At 52.9% G+C, this 26,492-nt stretch overlaps 2 protein-coding genes across 25 annotated transcripts in view; one reads left to right on the top strand and one right to left on the bottom strand.

The window, feature by feature from the left end:
* Nucleotides 1-215: 215 nt before the first annotated feature.
* On the bottom strand, nt 216-8,365 carry POP4 (POP4 ribonuclease P/MRP subunit). The gene is made up of 7 exons (XM_019740551.3): nt 8,134-8,365; nt 6,514-6,566; nt 4,780-5,003; nt 3,352-3,429; nt 3,168-3,229; nt 1,544-1,645; nt 216-721 (listed from the first exon to the last, which is right to left on the bottom strand). Exons 1-7 carry the CDS (start codon nt 8,138-8,140, stop codon nt 585-587), a joined length of 663 nt encoding a protein of 220 aa, XP_019596110.3. The 5' UTR covers nt 8,141-8,365; the 3' UTR covers nt 216-584.
* The window catches only part of LOC141567533 (uncharacterized), a 32,870-nt gene continuing 14,544 nt past the window's right edge, over nt 8,167-26,492 (top strand). For 9 of the 24 annotated variants that reach the window (XR_012490246.2, XR_012490245.2, XR_012490243.2 and 6 more), the window contains exons 1-2: nt 8,438-9,030; nt 9,580-9,707. Coding sequence is in view for 9 of the 24 variants with exons in the window: in XM_088800380.1 (XP_088656506.1) it covers nt 8,167-8,520; nt 9,580-9,594 (369 nt within the window). In the remaining 15 variants the exon portion in view is untranslated. The other 15 variants (XM_088800372.1, XM_088800373.1, XM_088800377.1 and 12 more) reach the window with 11 other exon arrangements.

The raw sequence follows: 26,492 nt of genomic DNA, 5'->3' as shown, positions 1-26,492 counted from the left end.
GCCTGGCTCTGTCCCCACTAAAGCTTATAGGTCCCAGCTTGGGAGCAAGTGCGACTTAGAGGAACGTGTCAGAGATGCACGGTGCCACTGAACTTGTGACACGCGACACCTGATGGTGGCATCTACAGAGCCAAGGGGGAGACTGAGCTGTGCAACCTCAGGCCCCCTCCCTCCACCTGGCTGTCCTGCAGGAAGGCATCTGTGTGGAGCCCAAGTCTGCACACGTGTTTTATTATCCCATAAACAACTGACTCACCACAGAACACTCAGAAAACAGAAGCAACAACCCAAGCCCCCGCATTCAAGTCAAACAGTGTTGATCTGGTGTTTTCTGCCAGTCTCTCCTCTCCATGGGAGTGATAAAAACTCAGAACCCCCCCATAACGATCCACTTCCCCGTCGCCACCGCTCCCTGACTTCTCCGCTCAGCACGGAGTGTTTCTTCCCAGGTGATTACATGTTTTAACTCTGGCTTTCACCGGCTGCAGGTGGTTAAACGGCCTGGGCCCTCTCTTCCCCGAGAGGGGTCTGTGTGGGCTGTCTCCACACCTGCTCTCCTAAGTGACTGCCGAGGCAGCAGGAGCTCACAGGTCAGTGGTCCCCTTCGCTTTGAACTTCTTTGCAGACCTCTCACTTGACCGAAGCTGGAATTTGCTCCCGTAAATGTAGGAAATAAAACCGTCGGTTTCCACGGTGAACACACAGTTTAGCTTGGGGATAACTAAGAAAAGCAGGAGAAAAAGGATGAGAAAAACGCGTGGCAGGAAGTTCCCTTTCATGCAGAATTATTATTCCTAGATGTGTGTACAGAAATAGGCTAATAGAGAATGGGGGGGCGGGGGGCGGGGAGTGAGCTACAGCACCAGGCTTACAGCGGGTTATTCTGCCGTAAGGCCAACTTATTCCCATTTTCAATATAACCCGACATCAGACTTTCCGGGTCAAAGGCTATGAACCAGACTCCAGAAAAACTGCCAGAAACAGGTCTTCCCGCCCCTTTCAGGTGGCCTCATGGTGTTCTGCTCGGTGGGGCAACATGTAAAGCACTTCCTGAGGGTTAACACGAGAGGCTCCAAGGGGGCTGGAGGGGAAGCAGCTCAAAGACTCGGGGAATAAGAAAATGCAGCCATGGCTGCCGCGTCTGGCCTGCAGCTGCTCACGCTTGTCCGCTACAGCCACAAGCTCCAGCACGCTGAGGGGATGAGCCTGCGCTGCTTCCGGGGACCAAGCGTCACCATGGAGGGGCCGCTCTCGGAGCTCCAGGGACAGGTACTGCCTTAGCCTCTCCCTCCCTGTCGCGTGTCTGGCTACAGTCCCGAGAGGCATGGCCTGCGTGCAGCCCTCCTGCCCTGGGCTCCACTGGCCAAGGCTGCCGCTGGGCTAGGGGACAGGTACGATCTCTGCAGGCGTCAATGTGGGGTCAGCAGGCACCTGGAACGTATGCTGACTTGAGGCCAAATCAAACCCTCGCAGGAACAAGGAAAGGGCTGGCGACGTGGCTGGGCGACCACAGCCCACATCGCCCTCGGACACAGCCTCGTACCTTTCAGGCGGTCTTCCTTGGTGATGATTTTGAAAACGTGCTTTGTTTCTTGTAGAAGGATTCCTGTGACACCCACGTAGGAGGGGCATTTGGATTTGGTGACTGCAAAGGAAAAAGGCGGCTCAGACTTGGCTCTCTGTGGTGGGGGGTGGGCAGTGCCAGCCAGGCTGAGCTGGAGGGCAGGAGGTGTGTCCAGAGGGCAGGGACCCAGCTGCCTAAGAAGCCAGGCTTCCCCATCCATGGAGTCCCTGGGACGGTCTCACAGGCGTCCTTTGGGGGGCCCACAGCCATGCGGGTTTGGGCAGGATTCTGGAGCCAAGAGGTCACACGTGTGTCCAGCACCACAGAGGCCCACAGCCAAGCTTGCCTGGATGGGGCCAAGTCTCCTCACAAGATCTGAGTGAACAGCCATCCATCATGTCTTCCCATGGCCCCCCAAACTCTGGCCTGAGTGGGATCCCGTTACAGGCTGCCCAGGAGCGAGTGAGGTGAGCTGCCACCATAGGCAGCAGGCTCCTCCCCTGACCTGGCCCCGGTGCATCCTGGCCACCTGCTGCGTGCCTGGCATTGCCCTAGGTAGGTGTGGGCATGGCAGTGAACAAGACCATCCTGGGTGCCGCTCTCAGTCAGCTGATGTTCTAAGGGGGTGCCAGGGAAACGTGTACCAAACCAGACAATGTATTTTCTGATAGCGAGAAGTGGTGTGATGAAAATAAGGAATAAGGACGGGGTAATGGTGGGTAGTCACCTCGGGCGATGGTAGTCCGTCAGGGGAAGTGATACCTGGGCAGGACCTGAATAACGAGGGGTCAGTCTGTGAACACGCAAACTTTTCTGGCCAGAGGGAAGGACCAAATGCAAAGGCCCTGGGGCAGGCCAAGCCTGGTGTGTGAGACAGGCAGCAGGCCCGTGTGGGTAGACCTGGGGCCAAGGAAACTGGGAGGGGCCTTTCGAGCACAGTCGGGAGGAGCAGTGTGTCAGCTGGGAGGACAGGCAGCTTCTGTAATCCCGGGGAGATGGTGGGGCTTAGATTTGCACGCTGGGACGTGCTGGAGGACTGGGGGTGGGGCTTAGGAAAGAAATGTGGCTCCCTCCTAAGCTTTTGGCCCAAACGACCAGGAAAATAGTGTATCTGGACTGTGATGGGGACACCAGGGGAGGGGCTGACCAGAGGAGCCCACAGCTCTGCTTGGACGCGTCAGGTTTGCAGTGCTCATCGGACGTCCCGGTGGCTAAGTTCAGTGCACAGCTGAATGCATGAGCGTTCTGGGGAAAGTTCTATGCTGGAGATGACAAGCAGAGAGCTGGCAGCCCACAGCCGACATTTAAAACCAGGGGACTGGATGGATGAAAGGGGCTTTCTGTGCAACATTCGGGCTGTGGGCGAGTGCTAGCCGCTGCTGTGCCCTGTAGGGGACCAGCAGGGCTCCCCATGTGGAGAAGGCACACAGAGACCTTCTAGAGAGGAGTGGCCAGACCTGGCTAAGAAGCTCGTCCTCTCCACCCACTGCTGGTGAGCTGGGCTATCGGCGTGGCAAGGAGCAAGCCCAACACCCTGACACAGGGCTGGTGGCCCGAGTGATGGCTTGGCCATCCAATGACTGCGCGCTCTTAGACAAATTACCTGAGATAATAGCGCCGTGAAGATCTGCCTTTAACAGCTTGGCCTGGATCATCTGTGGCTGCCTGTGAGGCAAACGGAAGCCCTTACTGAAGGCCATGACACAAAGTTTTACAGACGTGGGTGGACAGCAGTCATAAGGCTTGGGTTCTGCCCCAAAGGGCAAGGCTTCAGAAATGCCACTCACGTGTCTGGCTTGAGACCATTGCACAGGTCCCGGATGTACTGCTTCCAGAGCTCATGCAGAGGAAGAAATAGCTTGTATCTGTGGCAAAGTCAGACAGGGGTAAAAAGTTAGGCAGCAGAGCTTGGGGTTAAAATGTCCACAGTACAGAGCTTGGCTCGATGCCAAGGACGACGTGGGGTCACTGGGGACTGGGTGTACCCCCTACGTCTCAAGTCAAGTGCTTTCACCTCTCATAGCTCAGTTTTCTCCCTGGTAGAACCATCTGGAGGCTATGTTTCTACAAGAAGACGGATGTATGCCTCCCTTTGCACCTCATCCTTCCTGCTGGCTAGATGCACCTGTGACAGCTGGCGCTCAAGCAGACCCCTGAGACCACAAAAGATTGTGGAGCAGCGAGGACGCACCCACATCGCCTGGTCTGACGGCTGTGGAACAGCCTGCCGGTCACCTGGACTAAATTACATAAGCAACTTCAATCTTGGTTAAGCCACTGCTGTTCTGAGGTTCTCTGTTACAGGAAGCTGAACTAGGTTAAGCCCTCATTAAACAGCAATAGCTAGTTGCTGTGCAAGACCCCGTGTAAGGTAACAGGTCTGTCTGGAAGGAGAGTGACCAAGTGGTGGGACGAAAGGGAGGGAGCAGGTGAGAGGACCCCAAAGGCTTCCCTCTGGGGTCACTGTCCCTTGTCCTCACGCCTTATGGGGAATCCAGTTACACGGCACTGTGAGTTAGAGCAATGAGAACCTCAAGTTCAAACCCAAAGTGGGCCTGGGGGGGGGGGGGGAACCACACCAGCAAGGCAGCAGCCCCTCCTCCAGCCAAAGCCCAGCTGACTTGGCAGAGGGGCCGCGGACCAAGCGACAGACTTGACTTGTCTAGTGGGACGTGGGAGGCTACCTCCCTACAGATCCTGAAGCAAAAGTCTACAAACAGTCCTAAGACATGCACACGCAGAGCCATGGCCTGGGGGTGGAGTGGCAGTCCAAGGGAGGAACGCGTCCTCCCACGCAGGCTGATGTGTCCCTTTCAGAAGCTTCCGAAACATGTGGGCAGCACGTTCTTTGGCAATAAAACCCCAGTGGGTGACTGTCTAGTGCTATGTAAAGCTATAAAGAGATACATGTAAGAAATACCAGTTCCTCTTTTCCTAAGAAAGCTGGAAGGCAAACAGCCTGTTGCCATGGGCAACACACTCGCTACTGCGGTAGTCTCAATAGTTACGGGCGGCAACAGGAGCCGAAGAGTCTCAGCCTCGCTGTTAACAGCCACAGCCAAGCCGAGTCCCAATTGGTAAAGGAAGGCTGCCCCCTGGCGGCAGACGCAGGAGCGGCTCCCTTAGCTTATGGGGGGGGGGGGGCGGCGGCTGCTCTAGTCCATGGGAGGCCAGGATTGAGCCTCAGCCGAGAGGGCAGGACAGGGGGGACCTACCTCTGCTGCTCAGGTCTAATGTCGAAGAGCCGCAGGCCCCTCCTCTGCCTGGCAGACAGGCCTCTGGACCTCTTCCTCTTCTCCTTTTGCCTCCGGCGAGTGAAGTACTCCAGAACCACAGCCTTGCGCTGCAGCTGGTCGTCCAGGGCCTGCTGGCTCATGCGGGGCATGCTGCGTGTGAGGAAGGCCCTCACGAAGGCCTCGGCCCGCTGGGCCCCCGGAGGCTGTGGGGACAAGGCGGCCTGGGGCTCAGGGCGGGCCATGCGCTCCCACACGGCTCTCCATGGCAGACACGCTGCCTTCATGGCCTACCCACAGCCTCTCATCTGCCGAGTGTCCCCCACCTACAGCTGTCCATTCGAACGCCCATCAGCGGTCGTCACAGGACAGCCACATCAACTCTAACTTCCTCCCTGTTCCTCTGAGGGTATTCTGATGAGGATTAAGGAAACCTCCGTAATTTGGAAGAAAACACTGACCTGATCTCTGGCTGGGAGGAAAGACTGAGAAATGTGTGACAACAGTATGTCATCAGTAAGGACCAGATGGAGGCCAGCTGAGTGGAACCGAGCTATGGCCTTGAAGGAAATGATCCTTACACTTGGGAAAACGGCATAGCATGTTCTCTGGGGTGGGCCCCGCCCCCGGGGTAGGGGTTTTGTCACTGTGCCCATGTCGCAATCCCCTTTACTTGGGTTTCCAGTTCTGTGGCTGAATCGTGGCTACTCTCCAAGCCTGTTCCCACATCACTTGGGGAAAGGAACTGTCAGCACCCCTCAGGCCCTGCCCCCACCCCCGTGCTCACTCTCTTGTACAGACAGCACAGCGTCATGTGACCGTGGCTCTCAGAGAGGACTTCTGGGCAAGCCGTCATAATCGTGTATAAATCTTGAAGGAACTCCAAGAATCGCCGCCTCTCTAGCTGGAGACCCCCAATCTGTCCCTCAGGAGCGTCTGCCCTGGGTCTGCCACAGCCCAGGGAGCACCGCCCACCGAGGTCCTGCCTTTTGGCTGGACCATTTCCTGGGCCCCTGCTGCACTAAGCAGGCTGCAAACACCCTGAGGCGCATGTGTCTGTAGTAATCCAGCCCTCCCCCATGGGGGGTGGGGAATGAAGGTTTGATGCATATAACCCCAAAGTAGCTCGCGGGGGGGGGGGGGGGCAGGTGGCCACAGCTTTGTACCTTTGATGCTAACTAAAAGTAATAACCATTATCTCTGTAAGGGAACAATTATCTGACTGTGGCCCCTCCTTCATGGAGAAGCCAAATAAAGTATATCAATCTTTCAAAATCTTGATTTCGAGGTATCTCCCTCATCATGAGTCACCAGTGGAGCGTGTGCCAAACTGACAAATCATGTTTGCAGCATCCAGGTATACTCCATAAATTCCACTTACGAAATGTGACTTGCCTGCCTTCTTCAAGGGTGAAGGGGACACAGTGACAAGGTCAAATGACAGTGCTCACAGGAGCAGGTTTCAGGTGGGCATAGCCTGGCGTCCCCTACACAGCGGGTGATGACACAAGGTCAGGAAGTCCCAGTTAACCAAGCTTGACTTTGGCATGATGGGAAAGGAGGCCAGCATACGGAAACAGGCCAACAGAATAACAGACCTCGAGGAAACATAACACGGCTACTGGCAAGGTGAGGAGTAAGACCTGGAAAATGACACCTAAAGCAGCACTAAAGGCTTAGAAGCCACGGAGGTGGACTTCCTGCCAAGCACCTTACCTGAACATCAAACTCTTCTGCCTCTTTCTGAGACAAGGCATGGTAGATCACACCTGGGGGAGCGAAAAACACAAACACGGAATGACTCCTGTTGGGTATGGCTGTAAGAGCCAAGACGCTTTTAACTATGAAAATAATGATGCTTCTTCAGAGATAGGAGAAGGTGGGATGGTGCAAAGAGCAGTTTCAAAACTTGCTTGGATGCCTCTTGTCCTACTCGCTGGCCATATCCATCGTGGAAATCCCAAGGGCTTCCCAAACAGCAAGGTGTGTAAGAATCCCTGGGTTCTCAGGAAAATGGGGATTCTTGGCCCCACTACCACACCCTGCATTCCTAGCAAGTTCTCCATGTCACTGTGGGTCAGCATCACATGTGGGCCACGTCTGGAGTCTCAGTGGTTTAAAATACCAGTTTAGGAGCCTGGGAAGTTGCTCAATTAGTCTAATAAAGTAACTCATCTAAAAGTTACATGACAGAGCTTTCCAGGATGCAGGTGGTTGGGAATATTACATCTTGTTAGGTGTAAGATGTTTACAAAAGATTTTTCACATTTTACTGTCTATGATTTGGAATGTATCCTACAATTGGTGTCCTAAACTGATAAAATACAGGTCTTTCTTCAAGATCAAGCTACATATTCATCAATGTGGTTTCAACTTCTAAAACCTTCCACACTCCTGTTTCTTACTTGTCTGAAGAAGAAAACTAGGGCACTGAGGACAGACTATGGGAGTGAACAGAATAAGAATGAGACAAAGGCCTGGTTTAAGGGACAGAAGAATAGAAAATTTGGTTCACACTACACTCTGTACATTTCATCCCAGCTCCCTTACGCTTCCCTGAGAACACGTGATAAAGCAACCACGTGGCTACAAGTCTGATGCCTGGAGTTTAGTTCTGCCTTGTGATGGGGACAGCAGCTCACAGGGCCTGGAGCCCCAGGCATGGCTTTGTCAGCTGTCACAGGTGCCCCGCGCTAGACTTGGAAGGCTTCTGTAACAGTGCACAGCTAATGGTGGTTGAGCCTCACTACTTGCCACACACATTTCATCTCATCACACTTTCTGAACAATCCTTTAACACGGTTACATTAACTTGACACCGGCAGGACCCCGCGGAGGCGGAACTCCGAGTCCCGACCCAACGCGCCGTCGCACCGCTGTTTCCGCCGCCTAGAGCCGCCCGGGCGCCCGCGACGGCCCTCGGCACCGCCCTCCCCGCTGCGCCCCCAAGGCTCTGCGTCAGCGGTGTCGCCGCCCAGCGAGCTCCCGGAGCTTCCACCAAGCAAGGCGCGTTCGCAGAGCAGCGGTGCCAAGGCGCCATCATCACTGACTGTACTTTGCGGAAGGGGACCGCGGTCACCCAGGGAGGCGGCGGCCAAGGCCTCGGGCCCCCTCCGGCTTCTACACCACCGAGCAGCGCCCAGAGAACCGGCCTCCAGCTCCGCCATCAACCCCTGCTCGGAGACGGGGTCAGGCTCTCCGGGCCTCCGGGCCCGTTTCACCGATGTCCGGTCCCAGGAGGCCTCCGCAGCGACCCTCCCCACCCGCCAGCACCACGGCCCCGACCCTGACGTCCCAGCCACCCCTCTCCCGTGTCGCGGCCTCAAGCCCACTCACTCTTCATCCTCGGGCCGCTTCCGGTGCGCTCTGATGACGACGCCTTCCGGCGCCGCCCCGTTACCGCTCCGGCCCCTTCAGCCGCCGTCGACCACGGCAGCCTCGCTCGTCGGAGCCGGGGGCGGACGGCTTCCTCGCGCCCGGGCTCGCGCGGCACTCGGGGCGGCAGGCGGCCGCGCGGACGCAGCGCTGGCGTCGCAGGCTCGCGGAGCTCGGGGCGGCGCCGGCCGTGACGTCACCGACGCGCGCCGGCCGAGAGTGGCGCCGGCGCGGGGCGTGGCCTCCGCCGCCGGGACAGGTACGGCTGCCGCTGCGCCGGTCTGTGCGGCGGAGCGGGGGTGGCCGGTGCGTTTCGTTGCGGGGGACGCTGGACGCCGCAGGGTCGCGGTGAGGGCGTGTGGTGCTTCATCGCTTCTCTTTTTACGGCTCTGAACGATACCCTTTCAAACATGGATGCAGATGTTTTCCCACGAGTGATTCTTTTGTGACATTTCCAGCGGAAGTCGAGTTTTGATGGTACCGTTGCAGATGAGTCTCCCCCCCCCCCAACAGTTTATTATGAAAATCTTCAAATGTGCAGGAAAGGAGAAGAATTTCACAGTGAACACCCGTGTTCCGTTAGGTTCCACAGTGAACGTTTGGCCGTCGTTGCACAGGTGTCCTCTGGTCGCTGTTGTACGACACTCAGGCTGGGAGGTTGACGGCTCACGCACAAGCCCCCAAGGATTAAGCCTCAGCTATTACACGAGCGCGTAGCTATGAAAGTTAGGGCCCTCCTGGTAGATTTTAAGTGGAAGAAACGGTCATGATCCTGAAGAGGTACCAGCAAATCTGTAATGAGAACGCGGAAGGCTTTGTTTTCCGCGAAAGTTGTAATCCTCCAAGTTAAAAAAGTCGGTGTGTTATTTTATATACAATATAAAATATAATTTGATAACATATATGTATATACACATACATATGCATACACATGCACACACGTGTGTATATACGAGGGGTGATCAAAAACTACAGTGAATGTTTTAAAAAATTATTACAGTAAAAGACACATTGCTATTAACCCCCTCCAAATACTCCCCGTCCTTTCGAACGCACTTATCCCATCATTCTTGCCACTTTCTGAAGCAGTTCTGGAAGTCCTCTTTTGTGTCTTTAGTTGCACTGTTGTGGCTGCTTCCATGTTCTGAATCGATTCACAACGTTTACCTTTCATGGTCCTTTTGACTTTGGGGAAGAGCCAGAAGTCGCACGGTGCCAGATCTGGTGAATAAGGTGGATGAGGACACACTGTAGTGTTTTTATTGGACAGAAATCGCCATATCTGAAGCGATGTGTGACATGGAACATTGTCATGATGGAGGATGAAACTGTCCATTTCATGTTAATGTGTTGTTTGTGATCCATGATTTACTGCACACTGTAAAACACACCTTCTCTCAACCCTAGCTCACACCCGACTGACTGCACCAACCAGTTGAAACTTGTCACACACCGTTACTAAGGTTCGATGCACCGCTTCCCGTATTGAAGATCCCTGCCTTTCCATTGGATGGTACTCGGCAGCAGCAGTCACGGTATGTTTTGATCACATCTTGTATATGTACGTATGTATATACATACAGAATTTTTTCTTTCTTTTGTGTTTTTGTGAAGTGGTTAAAGCTGGTGTGTTTGAGAGGGCTGAGCCCTGTTCTGCTGTTTTAGACAGGAAGGCCTTGTTTGTACCATGGGATTGACAACAGTACCTGCTTCCTAGGGTGGTGTGGAGCACTCAGTGATATGACGCCCATGTTAAAACAGGGCTGGCACAGACAATATGGTTTGAGAGATGCTAGCCATCATTGTCTGCATTCTCACAAAGCTGAAACAGTCCCTGAGGCTCAGTATTATGAACTTCCCTGGCCCTGCTTTGCCTTTGATCTGTATGATTGTCCAGATGTGGTGTATTGAGAAGGGGAACTGGGAGTGGTGGTGGTGGGGGACTGCACACGGGGGCCCCAGCAGTCATTCCTCAAGCTCAATAGTGCCACAGGAGACTGCCCATTCTGACAGCGAGTGAAGGGACCAGGCTGTAAGGTGCCGGTGCTAACATGGGACATTCCTGCCAGGCCAGTCCTGTCCTGCTGGGTCACTGGGTGCTCTGGCTACAAGAATCAAAGGACTGATGCTTACAGGAGGACAACATAGCAATCCCTTCTGGTCATGTGACAGCACTGTGTTCTAAATTAGTTTAAGAACCATTTGGAATTTTGAACAGCAGGGGCTAGGACGCTTGGCATGTGTGACCAAATACCAGTTTCTGAAATCCAGGTTTCTCAGTCTTTCAACCCCCAAAAGTCACTCTTCAAGGCTGTCTTGATCCCAGGTATCTAAAACTCAGCTGTCATAGATGCTTCCAATTTCCTGACGAAGTTTTACTCTGAGCTGAACTCACTGAGGTGAACGTGGTTTGAGTTTCATGACAGGGTGTCTGAATGAACTAGATGGAGGCCTTTTGGGGTCGTAAGAGATCTTCTTCCCTTGATGTTTGGGGTAGTTCCCGAGGCCCTGGAAGGTTTTGCAGGGAAGTCAGTGCAGGCTGCATGGGGCAGGCGTGCATGCTGCTGTGTGTTTGCATAGGTCTGAGTCCATGATGGCCCCAAATATGGGATGGTGGGAGGGAGAACCGAGCTGACAGAAAATCACCCCACACTGCCATTAGGACAGGGCTGGAAAGCAGAGACCTGGTTTTGTGATGTTTGACTCCCAAAGCCCCTCCGGAGGCAGGGGACAGACCTCCCCTTCAAGATATTTGAAGCCAGATGGGGACTTGAGCATATTGAAAAATATAATGCAGGGAAAACGTCAGGCCCTCGGCATCGCTGCCCGACAGGAAAAGGTGTCCCCGGCTGGGAGATAGAGACACCTCTCAGGCTTCGCAGTCTCTTCTGTTCTGTCACCTGCAACATCCAGGTTAAAATTTAAAAACCAGTATGTATGACACACAAAGAAGCAGGAACTGTGACCCATAATCCAGACCAGAAATGGTCACTAGAACAGGACCATTGATGCCCCACGTTTTAACTGGAAGACAAGGCCTTTAAAATACTATTATAAATACATCAAATAACTTAGAGAAAAGATGGACAAAATGGGTAAAAAGATGAGGAATTGCAGCAGACACGTGGAAATTCTAGAGCGAGAACCGACTTCTACTGTTTCCTGTGATGGTAGATGCCTCGTTGTTCAGACTTACCATTTTCATACCTACTGAGAATATGCGCCCAGACCACTCCCACCCTTCCTTTTTAATCATGTCCTGACTATTTTATCATGTGATAAAAACACTATTTCCCTCGAGCCCCGAGGCCTCTCTGGGCCCCTGTATCTTGCTTGTTAAATGAACGGAGCAGGGGCCTGTGTCCGGCCCTCTTGTAGCCCCTGCACTGCCCGCTGCTGCAGGGGGCAAGCCTGGGAAGGGTGTTCTGTGTGCTCGGGTCCTGATGGCCACTGCCTGTGGCTGGGAGCCCTCAGAGGGGCTCCAGACGCCTGAAGAGCTGGGCTGGGGAGGCTGCCAGCTGGGGAACAGCTCCACGGCCGGCTTGGTTCCGATTCGTTTTCCATCTTCTCAGGACCCACGTTCATCCTCATTTGTGAGGTTCCCCTTGCCTGTCAGTGTGGTAACAGGAGGACTGGCCCGTTTACCCAGCGCTGGTCTGCAGAGCGGCCAGGCCCTGGGGTGGGCCGCTGCGCTCCTTGTGAGCTTGGAGTGGCTCCTGTGCTTCTCTCAGGTCTTTGGGCTCAATGGGGGACTCCGAGGACCCATGGAGTATGGAAGGAGCATGCGTCTCTAACACACACCTGGAGGCCTGTTGACCTTTGCTTTTGGAAAGGACGCCCCCACACTTTCCCCATAGGAGCCAGGAGGGGGGCTGCCGTCCATCTGACACAGGGTGGGGGTGGGTTGGGCGAGTGGTGGAAGAACGTCAGGGCAGAGGTGGCTGGGGTGCCAATGACAGGGCACACTTTGGATTTTTGACAAGGGTCGAGTCTGCTATGAAACCTATTTTCCTATGTGATGAGGTTCCTTGATTCCCCGAAAAGAGCTGGCTTTAATATTAATTTCGCCATTTGGACTGTGTCAGCTTACATTGGCATTTGTTATTTATTGGTTTACTTTTTTTTTCCGGGTAGGTCTTGGAGTGTTAGACATAAAAGCTGTCCGCAGTCGAGGCAGGATATCTGAGTCTGTCACGAGGGGGCAGCCTAACACAAGGACCGAATCAGTGGCTGGCGGCTTCTTCCAGAGTCTGGAGTAATTGCCTTCCAAGCTTGTCAAAAATCCGGTTTACCAGACACTTCAAAGACTCTCAGGCCTTGGTACTGAAAACCATGGCCATCCACGAGCTGGGTTATTTCTCTATAAACAATGTAACTGGATTTTGATCAATACCTTCCCTGCCAGAAAGAACAGTTAACAGAGTCAAGTGGTTTAATAAGATAGAGGTTAAAAGGAGAGAGAAATTATGAGAGCCTGGGGGAAGAGGTGTGATTGTGGATGACATTCAGAAATTGATGGCCTGTCAACGAGGTGGAAGGAGAGGAGCCAGGATTTGTGGGTACATGTGGCCTGTTACAGGCGAGGCTGCTTCTGGGAAGGTGCGGAATGGATTTCCACTCCTGTCCGCTTTGCTTGTTTTTTGAGGTCCCCTTGTTTTTTCTTTTACTATGAAATGATTTTCTGCTCAGTGACCTTGTTATTACCAGGGAAAGAGAAATCATACTTTCAGAGTAAATAATGCAACATCCGGCAGCGATGTAGTGGCCTGAGCTCATGAATTTCATGTGACAAGTGTCCTTTTCTGTGTTTGTAGAGGTAGGAATTGAGACAAAGGGAGCTGAAGTTACTTAGCAAATTGCTACCAATTAAGCCTTATTTATTTTTTGACGTTGGAAACTATCTGGTGACATTTATTCCTGACATCTGGGTTAGGACCCACTTGATTGCAATTGTCCCTCCTCCTTAGCAAGGGACAGCAAGTGATTGTGGCAGAGAGGTCATGCGCAGGGAGGACAGCAGGAATGGTGAGCTGCCCGTTGCTGTTACAGCGCTGCCTGTCAGAATCGCGCGTGTCCACAGAGCTTGAACAAGACTCACAGAGAGCGCTGGTGAAAGAAGGCACGAATGACTCCATGTCTGAAACCAACTGGAAGGCACAGAGAGGGGCCGCCTCATGCTGAGGCAGGAGAGGTGGCTCCCTAAGCTACAGCTCCTGAAAGACATGAACTACCAAAGCTTACGCAGGAAAAAAAGTAGATAACCCAAATAGCTCTATATCTACTAAAGAAATTAAATTGATAGTTTAAAACCTTTATACAAAGAAAACTCCAGGCTATGGTGGATTTAGTGGGGGAATTCTACCAATCATTTAAAGAAGAAATAAAGCCAAATCTATCCAAACTCTTCTAAAAAACTGAAAATAAGGAAACACTTGTGAATTCATTCTATGAGGCCAGCATTACCTTTAATCAAAACCAGAAAATGACACTATTAGAAAAGAAAACTGCAAGTTAAGATTTCTCATGAACATGGATTCAAATATTCTTACCAAAATTTTAGATTGGATCCAACAAAACATGACCAAGTGGAGTTGATCCCAGGTACGCAAAGGCAGCATAACATTGGAAAATAAACTAATGTAATTCATTTCTAACAGGCTAAAAAGGAAACTAATATAATTATCTCAATAGGCGCAGAACAATAATTTGATAAAACCCAACATCCAATCATGATTAAAAATCCTCACTAAATTAGGAATAGAAAGAACTTTTCTCATCTTGCTGAAGAGTTTTTATTCTGCTGACATTGTATGTACTGGAGAAAGCTGAAGTGCTTTTGCCGTAAGATCAGTAACAAGACAGGGATGTCTGCTGTTACCACTTCTAGTCACGTCTGTGCTGGAGGTGCTGGTTAGTGCAATAAGACAAGATGAGAAAAATAAAAGACAGCCTACAATTGGTAAAGGAATAGCAAACCATCTTTATTTGCTAACAGTAGCGTCAGGAATCTACATAAAAGCTACAGAACTTATAAATGCGTTTAAAAGGTTGTAAGAAAAAGATCAACATGTACAAGTACATTGTGTTTGTATATACTTGCAACAATCAGTTAAATGTTAAATAATGCAACTTATACTAGCATCAAAAATGTGAAATACCTAGAGATAAATTTGGCAAAAGATGTGCAAATTGTGCAGACCGAAAGCTACAAAACACTGCTGAGAGAAATTAAAGAGACCTAAGAAAACGGGATAAGATATACCACGTTCATGGCTCAGAAGACTCAGCATTGTTAAGATGTCAGTTTTCTTTAACTTGATCTATAGATTCAACATAATCTCAATCAAAACCCCAGAAGATTTTTTTTTATCTTAAAATTTATATAGAAGTGCACAAGTCCTCAGACAGGTAAAATAATTTTGAAAAGGAAGAACAAAGTTGGAGGACGTGCACAGTGGAAAGGGAGCTGGTAAGAGACTAATTGTGCCTGGCATTTTATGGCCAGATCTCCTTCCATCCACCTGCCGTTGTCCGAGTTGGGTCACCTCACGATACAGACTGAGGGCTGTGCCCACCCTGCTCGTCCTGGGTCATGTTCGTCACCCCCACACGCCTCTCCACAAGCACCCGTGTGCTTTCTGCTAACAGACCGCGCCTGCAGCCTTTTGGGGGCTGCTCTGAGGCCCCACAGCCCCCCCGACATGAAGAGACTATGTTCTCCCCCAAGTGAGCCGCCCACAGACAGGACCAACTGCTGTGGGAGAAGAAAAGCCCAGCAACTTCACCTCGAGGCAGGTCAAACTCCGAGGTATAGTTTATGCTCCGAAGCTTCCCGCAGGGTGTGGCTGACTCCAGGACACCACCTGGAACTGTCACCTGGAACTGTCACCTGGAACTGTCACCTGGAACGGCACCCTCATTTGCCTTCTCCCTTCTCTGTCCTGCTCTCCTTCCTGACTCTGGCTTCTTCAGCGCCCACTTGTTCAAGAAGTCATTGCACCCAGAGAAGCAAGGTCTGGCGAGCTCCTCGCCAGCCTCATAGCTCCTTATTTATCTGACCTTTTCTGTTAGAGACGGCTCTAGGCTTTCCTTCACGAAGAAACCTCCTTAGCTTGTCTCCATCGCTGGCTGGCTCTGTGGACACATCTGTTTCTCCTCACTGGGGTGGCTCTCCTGCAGCCAGGAGCTGGGGCTTACCCCGTTCCCCTGGACGTCCCTGGTGTTCCACAGCCCCGGGACAGGCACACACGCTGTTCCTGAACAGCACGTGTCTTCACAAGGTTCTGCTCTGAGGGAAGCACGAGGTGTGATCTGCAGACTGTTTCCACCGCCTCCCTGACTGATGTGCAGAGCTGGAGTGTCCCAAGAGGGCAGCTGGAGAGGGAGGCTGGACTCGCGCTGCCGTCCTCAGGCCATTCTGCATGAGCAGTTCAATCATCCCCAGCCCCCCAGGCATCACACCTCCTAAATTACACACTCTATTGCTCAGCAATTAAGCAATAATGCAATTAGAACTAACGCAGCGAGGATGATGTGTGCAGCCGCTGGAGACAGGGCTTCATTTAAATACTGAGCAAGATGCAGACAAAGAATAAACATACATATTTTCTACTTGGTTTTTTTTTTACATGAAAAGGAATCGGTCTCTGAACACTCGGGGATTTTATGTCGTCACGCCTGTTCAGCCTGCCCGCAGCTTTCTGCTGTGAGACGCCTCTGAGGAGTGTCTCCCACGTGGTTTCCACGTCGCTGGTCTCTACCATGCAGTGGGCTGGTTCCGCAGGCAGGTCACATCCGCAGCCACTTGTGCAGCCCCTCTGACGTGTAGCCATGTGTGTCTGGGGACATGAAGACAACTGCCTCATCCCTCATCCCACCCTGTTCCCCCTCCTGGGACCAGGAGGCTGCTGCTGAGGCTGTGAGCTGGAGGAGGGACCCAGGGGCCAAGCCCCTCCCCGGAGCATGGGGTTACTGTGGCCCCAGGATGGGTCAAGTGTGGGAAAGCCAGCCCTGGACACTCCCACGTGACTCGCTCCCCTGGTTCCAGCGTGAACTACAGACAACACAGCACGTGCTGCGTAAATCACAGTGGCCTGCGTCCCGGGATGGAGCCCTTCTACCTTTTGGTTAAAATGGCCTTTCCTATGGGAAATGCTGGTTTTTTTCCAGGTCTTGCTCACGAAAATCAGTTTCCCAAATTGCTTTGTGTTATGTTGAACCAAGTGAAATTGGTGACATTCAACCATTTTCATCTATTAAAAGGGCAAATTTGCTGTTATTTGACCAATAAAAATGGCAACTTCAGATGGTTCAACCTAATAATTTCACTAATTCATGTGAAACCAAACATCTGGGCCCAGTGGCTCGTGTAAAGCCCTTTATTCGGGTTTAGAGTCGTGAGTGGAGATCCCGTCAGCCCTAGTCTGTGGGGATGGAACTCGTGCTCCATGTCCTCCCATCCCACAGGGTCACTGAGATGACAGGTGTGAAACGGCCTCAAATAACCAGGCACCCGCGCAAGTCGGCGTCTCGGCCGACTGTTGGGCTGACTCTTACGTGTAACGAGCAACTCCTCCGCCTCGGCTCTCTGCGTGCCTTCTTTAACCCCATGTTTTTATCTCTTTGGGATAAAGACATTTGGGGACAAGCTCTGGGTACTGGCTGAGCTCCGGGAACTGATGAGGTCACTTCAGGAGGCTAAATCTTATATCTGCTATGGCGGCATCTCGTCAAAAGGCAGAACAATTGGGTTAAAAGTGCAAAACTCAATGTGTCAGTTACCTTGTCTCCAGGAGGTTATGCAACCAGTTTGGATCTTTTTCTTTTTTCACTTTTTTTTTTTTTTAAGAAATTGACTTTGTAAGAAAACCTTGAAATTCAGTTTTCCCTTCTCAGAGAGGCTTAGAGACCATGTTACTTATAAAATGTTTTGAAATTCGTAGGATAATAATATCAAAAGAGGAAAAGAAGACCGTTCTCCAAACTTTAAACCTTCAGTGGTTTTACTCAGCCCTGCCTGTCAGAAGCCTCTGTGACTGTTGTGCAGGGCTCCAGATGGCGGCAGGGGTGTTCCTAGTGGAGCTGAAGGAACTGCAAGGTCCTGTGTGACTTCAGGACCTCCTGAAGTAGAGTTCCGCCTGTTAGTCTTCGGAGACGGCAGACGCTGCCAGGATCCTGGCCCCTTGCCGCTGTGGTGCATGGCAGTCCCACTTTCAGTAGCCAGCATCCCCATCTCTTTGCCGGAGGGCTCTTTTGTCACTGGGCACACCGACCCAGAGTCCCAGGGGGTCGGCAGCTCCAGGAGCAGTTCTCAAGGACAGACAGCGGTCGATGTATCAAGACCCCAGCTCCCTCTTCCCTTGCTGGGACAGTGGTGACATGTGATCTGCAGTCTCCGAGACTTCCCCAGTGGAATCAGTCTCACTGTCCCATGCCGGTGGCAAGGAGCCTGATAGCACTGCCTGTTGCCTGCCTCCCCCCCGTCTCACCTTCCCTCTCCCCGACAGATATTTCACGGTCTCCCAAACGAACTCCTTTTGCTCACATCTTCACGTCAGACGCTGCATCTGGGGCCACCCAAACCGCGGCATTCAGCACTGTGGGTGTGGCACGGGTGTGGCCCCGCCACATTCGCCAGGAATATCAGAGGACGTGCTATCCCTTGGGCATGGCGGGAGCTGCTCAGTGTCGCAGTGCATTTAATAATCATGAGAACCTATGCGTCGTCCCTCAGCTTCCCTCTGGGGAGCACTCTTCTCCCATCCTCAGTCTTTGGGGTAGTGACAGGCTTATGACTCATGCCCAGCCCACGGGAGTGCCATATCTCTCTGGCCACTGTGGCTGGTTCTCCGAGTGCCACTAACCCAAGCCAGACCAATGAGAGGCAACCCCAGGACCTTTGCGGAGCTTTAGGGAAGAGGTGGGCTCTTTGCACGAGCTGGTGATGAGTGGGGTGTAAGCTGGGAGCCACAGGAGAGGGGCCTGCCCACGGCCCACATCCCACATCAGCGCCAAGGAAAGCAGGCTGGGAAATGCACGGAGAAGGGCCTGGTAACAGTGTTTGCAGCCCAGATCCACCCATGACTGCCCTTGTCACTACGAGTTGCTTTCTGTCACTTGCAGTGTAATTGGTACTGACCACGCTGCTGAACTGGGGGGCGTACGGGGTTCCCGTCTCAGAAGTTGCTGTCCTGGTGGGGATGTGCGCTCCTCTGGAGTGTGGGGACACAGAAGAAGCCGTGGTCTGGCGCCGGCCTCCACGTAGGTGACACTGCGAGACTACAGCCTGATGCTGTGTCCTGAGCCGGGTCTGGCGGTGCTGGGAAGGCTGCTTTGCTGGCCTTTTCTAGAAGAGAGGTGTGCAAAGTCCGGGCGGAGGGTGGGGTACGGTGGCAGTGGGAAATGCCGAGATGCAGGTGAGGCGGCTGCCCTGTGCCAGCAGTGCTGTCCTGGAACCCAGTGCCTCGGGAGCCTCACAGGCAGGCATCGGTTGGCAGGGTCTCCACCGAGACTGCAGCAGCACTACGTGGGCACCACCCTGTACCTCATGGGGGCGGGACCCCAGACCTGGGCTGTCCCCTGACTGACTAATGAGGTGTGACTGTGAAGGGCGACCTGGCCACAGCCATGAAGAGCAGTTGAAACAGGAGTGAGTGCTACTGGTGGCCACAGAGGACGGGGCCAGATGGGACAGGTACAGTGGAGTCTGGGGGTTGCGGGGAATGTGCAGGCACAGGTGTGCTCTGTGGGCGGAGCCATCAAGGTGAGGGCAGGAGAGCCGGGGGCTGTCGGGAGATGGAATTTATGGGGGGGCGGTGGACAGCTGAGGACACTCTGGGGACCTGGTCCAAGGGGACAGAGGAAGCAGGTCGCTTGGACGTGGCCAGGTGATGTGGCTACACAAAGTGCCTGCTTTCAGTTAACCAGCGAGGTGCCCATCGTGGCCCTGCTTCAGGCTGGGGTCTGATCTGATTTGATCATTCCTCGGGGAAGTGATGACTTGGCTGGAAGTAAAGGTTTGCTTTGAGGCTGTGGGAAATGTCCCTGTGTAAAAGAAGCCCCATCAAAATGTCATTGACAGCTCACTCCTTGCATCTCAACCAGCAAGAAGTCTTCCTTTAAACTTTGCTGTTGGGTGTGGGGACGGCTGGGCACTTAGCGAGGGGACGAGGGGGGAGCATGTCCTCCGCGGCCGAAGCTCCGGTATGACTGTCCTCACATCGGCACCCCCTGGGGGCCGTGAGGAATGCAGGCTCCCAGGCCTCACCCCGGACCTGCGTCTCAGCAGCACCCCACGGTGGTTTGCGAGAAGCACCAATTAAATGGATGTCTCCTCGAGTGTCTTCTCAGATCACACCATTTCCTCACCGGATGACAGAGGTGGGGCTCGAGTCATACTGAGAAATGGGACGCCAGCTTCTTGTCACATTCAACTGGTCCTGTGGTCCAAACTAAGCCAATCAGAGCGCTTCTCTGGGAATTTGGATTAGGGGTGTGTGTGTGTGTGTGTGTGTGTGTGTGTGTGTGTGTGTCACAGAGAAGGAGGGAAACGCACATGTTCTCCTCAGGCGGCTGAATGTATAACGCGTCCTGCCACCTCTTCCACTGGCTGCAGGCCCCTGAGCCAAGGGAGGCGGTTGGTGAGAGTGCGAAGACTGAAGTGGGTGTGTGTGACAGTGGGTAGTGATGGCTTTCATGGCCCGATTCTGGCCCCGTCCTGAAGCACAGCTTCCGTCACCCTTGGGTTCTGTGAGGCTCCCCTCTTGTGACGACTTCCTGTGTTGGCTTTGGCTGGTTGATTGGCTTCTGCTACCCCAGCTAACCACGGCAGCTGGGGCCTGGTGGCAGCAGTGGGAACTGACTCTGGTTATCTTCTGTTGGAGAGATGGTGGCGGCAGGGTGTCGGGCTCACAGAAGGCAGGTGGCGCCAAGGGAGTGGGTGGGTGGGAGGCTGAGGCCACAGCCAGGGCCATGCAACAAGGACATCTAGCAAACACAAACCACAGCCACCGGGGAGTGGCCCGAGCTGTGTCTCTCTCTCCCTCCAGGGGGCGCAATGACTCAGGTCCATCTGTGCTTGTCCCTGAGGCAGCCCTGGGAGCCAGGAGATCGGGCCCCTTTGGCCCCCCGCGTGCAGCTGCTTCCCACAAATCAGCACACACGGTAACGTGGTGATTCCCCAACGAAACACCCATTTTATGCCGCTATGAAGAAATCCACGCTGGGCAGCCAACTGTAAAGCTCTGTGTCCTAACCAGAGTGTGGGAAGGGCCTTGGTGGAGGTTATTTATTTGTAGATGGTTCCAGAGTGTGTGGGGGGGAAGCCGCGAAGGCTGAGCTGTCTAGGTCGTGCTGTGGGCGATGGGGGCTCGGCTGTACAGAGAAGCGGTGGAGTGCCTTCCAGAAAGATCCGCAGAGGACCAAGCATGGCAGGGGCATCCACCAACGGGATCTTCTGGGCACCACCCAACCCCCACGTGCTTCCGCTGCACCTGCTCTTGACTGAGCACGTGGCTGAGGAAGGTGGGAAAGCGGAGGGCACAGCCTGTACCCTGAGAGGTGGTGCCATCAGCGTCCAGAAGCATCCACAGCTGTGAAGCCAGACAGGGCAGAGGGAACGTCCTGTGTGGCACAAAAAGTGTCTGCTCCAGTCACGACACGTGACAAGTGACATCTTCATCTCTGTACCTGAGTAACCCGGATGTAGCGTCCCCCGCCCACCCCCTTGGAATGTGTGAATAATAAGCTCCAGGGGCATTGCAAATGGGCTTCTGGAAGAATTCCCATTTCAGTCTTTACCAATGGCACAAAGTGGGAACTTCAGGTATAGTAACAAGCAAGGACAAAGCCTCTGAATTTTCTCTCCGCTTTACTGATTTCTGTTTCGTGGAAAATGCACATGGTAGCTTGCCAAATGGCATACATCTCTTTGATAAATAAAAACCAATTGCTGACATATTTCCTGCCTGACAGATCGTTTTCTTAGTTCCTGCCTCATAAAATTTAGGGTGGGGGGATGGCAAATTTCTCATCTACCTGACTGATTTTACTTTCCTATGCTGTCAACAAATGCCTCCTTCGGACTGGGGTCTGCCTGTCGTTTGCAAAGCCTCCGCGCGACCGTTTCTGTGGCCGTTTCTGTGTCCCCGTGAGTCCGTGTGCAGAAGCCTGATTCTGACGTTTCCTCAGTTTTATCAGAGTGGAGTTCTCCTTGTTATTTTTGATTTGTGGTGTGCCTGGCTCTGCCCCCCCGCTGTCTCCACCTGGCAGGTGCCCTCTGATTCACGTGGCACAGTCTCCCAGGCGCCTCCCCCTGGGGCTGACGCTGGGTGTCACAGTGCTGCCCACGAGATGTAGCCATGCCGAGTGGGCTCTGAGATGCCCACACAGGTTGCCTTTTGCTTAGACACCCTGAGACCCACTGGATCTTGTTTCCACAGATCGATGCAGCCCAGAAAAAGATGCAGTGGGGCTGCCTCGTCTGGTGACAGCTGCTCGTGAAAAAGCATGGAGTTTTGCCCAAACACCAGCAGCTCCCGTGTGGGGGCAATCCACCTGTGTCTTGTCTAATAGGACTCTCCAAGCGTCAGGGCGAGGGAGGGAGGTCTCTCCAGGCCCAGCTCAAATGCCACGTCCACTTTTTCCCACCCACATTTGATGAGCCTCTGCTGTTCCTCCACCGCATGCTGTCACAATTACTCGTCCTCCAGGTCCCTTTCCCTCCATTACTGTGCTCGTCACGGTCAAATCTGAGTTTCAGCCAACTGTGGACGTGTCCACCCCTCCTGCTGGAGCACCAGCTCCTTTATGGGGAGGGGCCCTTTCCATTGTCATCTCTTTCCTCTATAGAGCGCTGTTTACAGAGTAATAATGTGTGTTTGTTTAATGAATAAAAGTAGCTAAGGATGAGGTTTATGCAGACCTTGGGGGTCCATGGCCCCCATGACACCCCACATCCATAGCCTCCCTCTCCCAAGTCCTGGTTGCCACTCATTCAGTGCTTGGACCAAACAGATCCAACTTTTGGGGTGGTGGGGCGTGGCACATCACCCACCCCGGATGGACAAGGTCCCTGCCTGTCATCTGCTCCGTGCCTCCACCCTCAGCCACCCTGGAGGCAGGTCTGAAAGCATCAGCTGCCTGGAGAGCAGCTTTTCATAGAGTAAATGTTCTGAAAACTTGGGAAGTTCTGTCTTTATGAATGGAAACCTCCTTTTTCTTTGATGAAATGCTTTAATTTTATTGCTTTCATCTTCTTACAGAAGTAATAGATGTCCATCACAGAAGAGTCAAACCTCACAGTCAGGCCTAATGCACACACAGTCCTACCTGTTACAGAGACGTAAGCATCCCACACCTCGGGGCACAGCCTTCCAAGCTGTTCTTTGTGTGTGTCTGCTTCTCTTTCTCTGTGTAATAAAATTGGGATTCAAACCCTATTTTAAACACGCCATAGGAGCTTGCTACTTAAAGAAATTCCAAAGTGGTTCCGGTTGGGATATGAGTAATCCCCCTGGAATTTATTTGTGCTGCTGACTCAGGCAAAATCTGGAAGTCATAAAGTGCTTATGGTTGGGTGTGTATGTGTCTCATAATCTCTGAAAATTTCTATCTCTGTCTCTGCCTCATATTCATCCATCCATCCATCCACTATCCAGCCATCATCCATCCATCCATCCATCCACTATCCAGCCATCATCCATCCATCCATCCATCCATCCATCCATCCATCATCTATCTATCCATCTATCCATCCATCCATCCATCCATCCATCCATCCATCCATCCATCATCTATCATCCATCCATCCATCCATCCATCCATCCATCCATCCATCCATCATCTATCATCCATCCATCCATCCATCCATCCATCATCTATCCATCCATCCATCCATCCATCCATCATCCATCCATCCATCATCCATCCATCCATCATCTATCCATCCATCCATCCATCCATCCATCAATCATCTATCCATCCATCCATCCATCCATCCATCCATCCATCCATCATCTATCCATCCATCCATCCATCCATCCATCCATCCATCCATCCTCCATCCATCCAGCCATCCAGCCATCCATGATGCATCCATCATCCATTTGCCTCTCCTGTATTTCCTATTGAGTGTTGAGAGGCTGACATGAAGAGACAGGCAGGGATGCCAGGGCTGGCTGGCTTGAGTGCCTTCGCAGGGAGCCTTGCGCAGTCAGTGCCACATATTACTGGTGTTCCCCAAGGACTGGATTACACGGCAGAAGAGGAAGAAGCCTGCTGCACAAATTAAAAATGCTCTATTATTTGCAGCATGGAGCGGACCAGCTGAAGATCAGCATCTTCTCTTTGAACAACATAATTGAATGTCTCTCAGCCTGAGCCCCTCACTGTATTGATTTGAATTAATTATTTGTGCATTTGTAATCTCCTGACTTCCCCTGCCCAGGAGTGCCCCTCCTCCCCAGCCATCACCCCCAAGCCGAGAAGGCTTTCACAGTTGTAGAGACAATCACTCAAGTGGACTCCGATTTTGCTGATAAAGGAGATCCTTCCTTGTAACACTGACGTTCCATTTTATGGGCATTAACATTCTGAGAAGTGACAGTGGTATGCCCTAGTGCAAAGCACTCGTTCATTAGGACCCAGTTTGGTGATGCTGTGGGAGGTGGTGGTGGCGGGGTCCGTGGAGGGGAGCTCAACAGCAGCATGCCTCTTGGTATTTAGGGAGCAGGAGTATTTCAGCTGCCGACAGCTGACCAGGCTGTATGGGTTATGTAGTTAAAGTAGCAGTATGTTGGGAGATTGGGTGGCAGGCACGCTGCAGACCTTCCAAAGCAAGGTGGAAGGAACGTTTTGTATACTGTGCTTTACTGAAAAAAGACACACAAAAATCAACAATTGCAAGAAAAAAGAAAACTCAGGTTTTCTGCAATTCCACTTCTTCGCTGTGTTCTTCAATCGAAAACTGGGTACATGTTATTCTAAACACCAATGACTTGCCTTGGGAATGGGATTCTGGTTAACTCTAAAACTTCCTTTGCTTTAGGCCTCTTTGGGGACCATTCTGAATGGCCTCAGTGCCTGTGGCCCTGTAAGGCCAGTTGAAGGGCCACAGAGGTCAGAGGCTGCTGGGGGCAGAGGCAGGATGCGGGCGCAGAGGACCGTCTGAGTGCCTGTGGATTTGCCCACAGGTACTCACAGACTGTACCTGCAGGAGGCAGGACAGCAGGTGACGGGGTGGTAGGGGTTGTGGGCAAGTGTGGGCACAGCTGCCGTGTGCTGCCTGAAGGACCCGCGTGGGTCACCAAGAGGAGGTGCTGTCAACCAGGGGGCACCTATCCCAGTGGTACAATGTAGGGGCCCTCCCCTGGGTGTGGGGCACGGCTCCCCTCAGCCCCCCTGCCAGACCCCCGCGGGAGTGGAGCTTGCCCTCCTCCACCCCTGCCTCCTCGTCCTCATTTTGGCAGCAGTGCTGACCCACAGTCCCTTCAGGCCGACCAGGCGTCCTCACAGGCTGGGACCAGAGCTTCTGAACCACCCTCAGTGCATTTGTCCAAGTTGAAATCAATTGTCTTGTCCTCGGACCCGTCTGCCTTGGGCTGGAAACAAAATCCAAAGGAAAGGGTGTTTTGGGTGGTGACTCCAGTCCCACGGTATCTGGTTTTGATGGCTACTTGTCCCTCCTGGTCTGTGTGTATCCCAGGAAATTCAGTGCAGGCTGCCTGTTCTCCGTCCTCACCTTGGAGTGCTGCATGAGGGGCCTCGGGGAGCACCTGCCCAGGTGCCCATTGATCCGCTTTATGGACCCTCAGGGGGTGCTGGTCCCCAGGGGGCCCAGGGTCAGAGGGATTTGCTCTGGCCTCCTCTGGATCCTAATTTCTCCTCGGTCTCAGTCTGACTGCCATTTGCTTCTGTTGGAGGTTAAACTCCCACTTTAGGGAACTGGCCTGGCCTCCCCCACCACTTCCTTCTCGGAAATCCTTGGTCCCCAGGAGGAGATGTAGGGCTCTCTGTGCAGAACACAGGGCAGCCCAGGAGCAGCTCCCCACAGCACACCTGCCTCGTCTCCCGGGTGCATCACACCCGGACCAGTGGCTTCCAGGCAGGAGCCTGGCTGACCGTTTCTGCAGGGGCTGGTTCGAGTGATGGGAAATGGCTCCCCAGCTCCAGGGCCCTGGAGTGAGCGATCTGGCACAATGTCAGCCCATCATTGACACATCCTTTCCATTCAACCTGGCATCCGGGAAGTGCCTTGTTCTTTTCAAGCACAGAGGGCCCGTATTTAACATGACATTAGCCTGCTGCAGTATTGAGTTAACTATGAAAAGAGATGATCCTTCTGAACAGAAGCACTATCCACCAGACAAAATGATTCAATTTACAGTTCGATTGGCGCTGATCAATAGAAATGAAATGTGAGACAACGTAAGGTACCCACCAGAAACAGCAGGCCAGAGACTGCCTTCTCACGGGCAGCCCAGCCCATCAGCTCTACACTGGGGGTCTCTGCACGTGGGATTGTCCAAATGCACTTCTCTTTTCTCTTTCCCCTCCGATAAATACCGCAGCCTTTGCCAAGGAGTCGGGATGGGCTGGATTCTGCTGAAATAATGAGCAACCCCAGGCTCAGCGGCCTGCAGCCTCCAAGGCTGAGTCCTCATAGTGCTGCAATTCCAGTGCTGGCCAGCAGGGGACGCGCCGCGCACCGTAGAAACGCGGCACCGAGGCTGGCCGCGTATTTACCGTCCGGAACGTTGCTAGTCACCATTATCAGAGGAAAAGTGTTTGGGAGGCTCTTGCACTCGCACTGCGATGCCTGGGACTGGAAGCCGTGCACGCCCCTTCTGCCCCCAGCTCACTGTCAGGAACTGATGACCCGGCGCCACGTGCCACAGGACGCCAGGAAGCGCAGTCTGAACACACGCAGGCCCGGAGGAGATGGAGGTATTTGGTGAGCAACATGAATGACAGGCACACTTGTTTAAAACTGGCTGGATTTTCAAGGAAGCCAAGAGAGCTGGCTGCTTAATGCGGCCCTGTCACGGAAGGAAGCATAACGGCCCCCGAGGTGTGTTATACCTTCTTTAAGATGTGTGTAACCTGCCCCAAATACATGTATTTCAGAGGCTCAAAACAATGGAGAGGCTCAATGCATGGAGGAAGAGTGTGGAAAGCCCCATCTTGGCCCCAAATCCCCCTCCAACTGGCAGTGAATCCAGTAACAGTAAATACATCTGGATGTGTAATCTCCAAGTGGGCAAATGGGTTGGTTAATTAGTCTAAACCCAAAGCGGAAAGGCTGGCTGTTGGTTTATATCACA

The sequence above is a fragment of the Rhinolophus sinicus genome, chromosome 8, assembly GCF_057876585.1.
Source record: "Rhinolophus sinicus isolate RSI-liver-muscle chromosome 8, RSI-T2T, whole genome shotgun sequence".
Classification (NCBI taxonomy): Eukaryota; Metazoa; Chordata; class Mammalia; order Chiroptera; family Rhinolophidae; genus Rhinolophus; species Rhinolophus sinicus.
The sequence above is the reverse complement of the archived record's forward strand: the minus strand, read 5'-3'. Positions and strand labels throughout refer to the sequence as shown.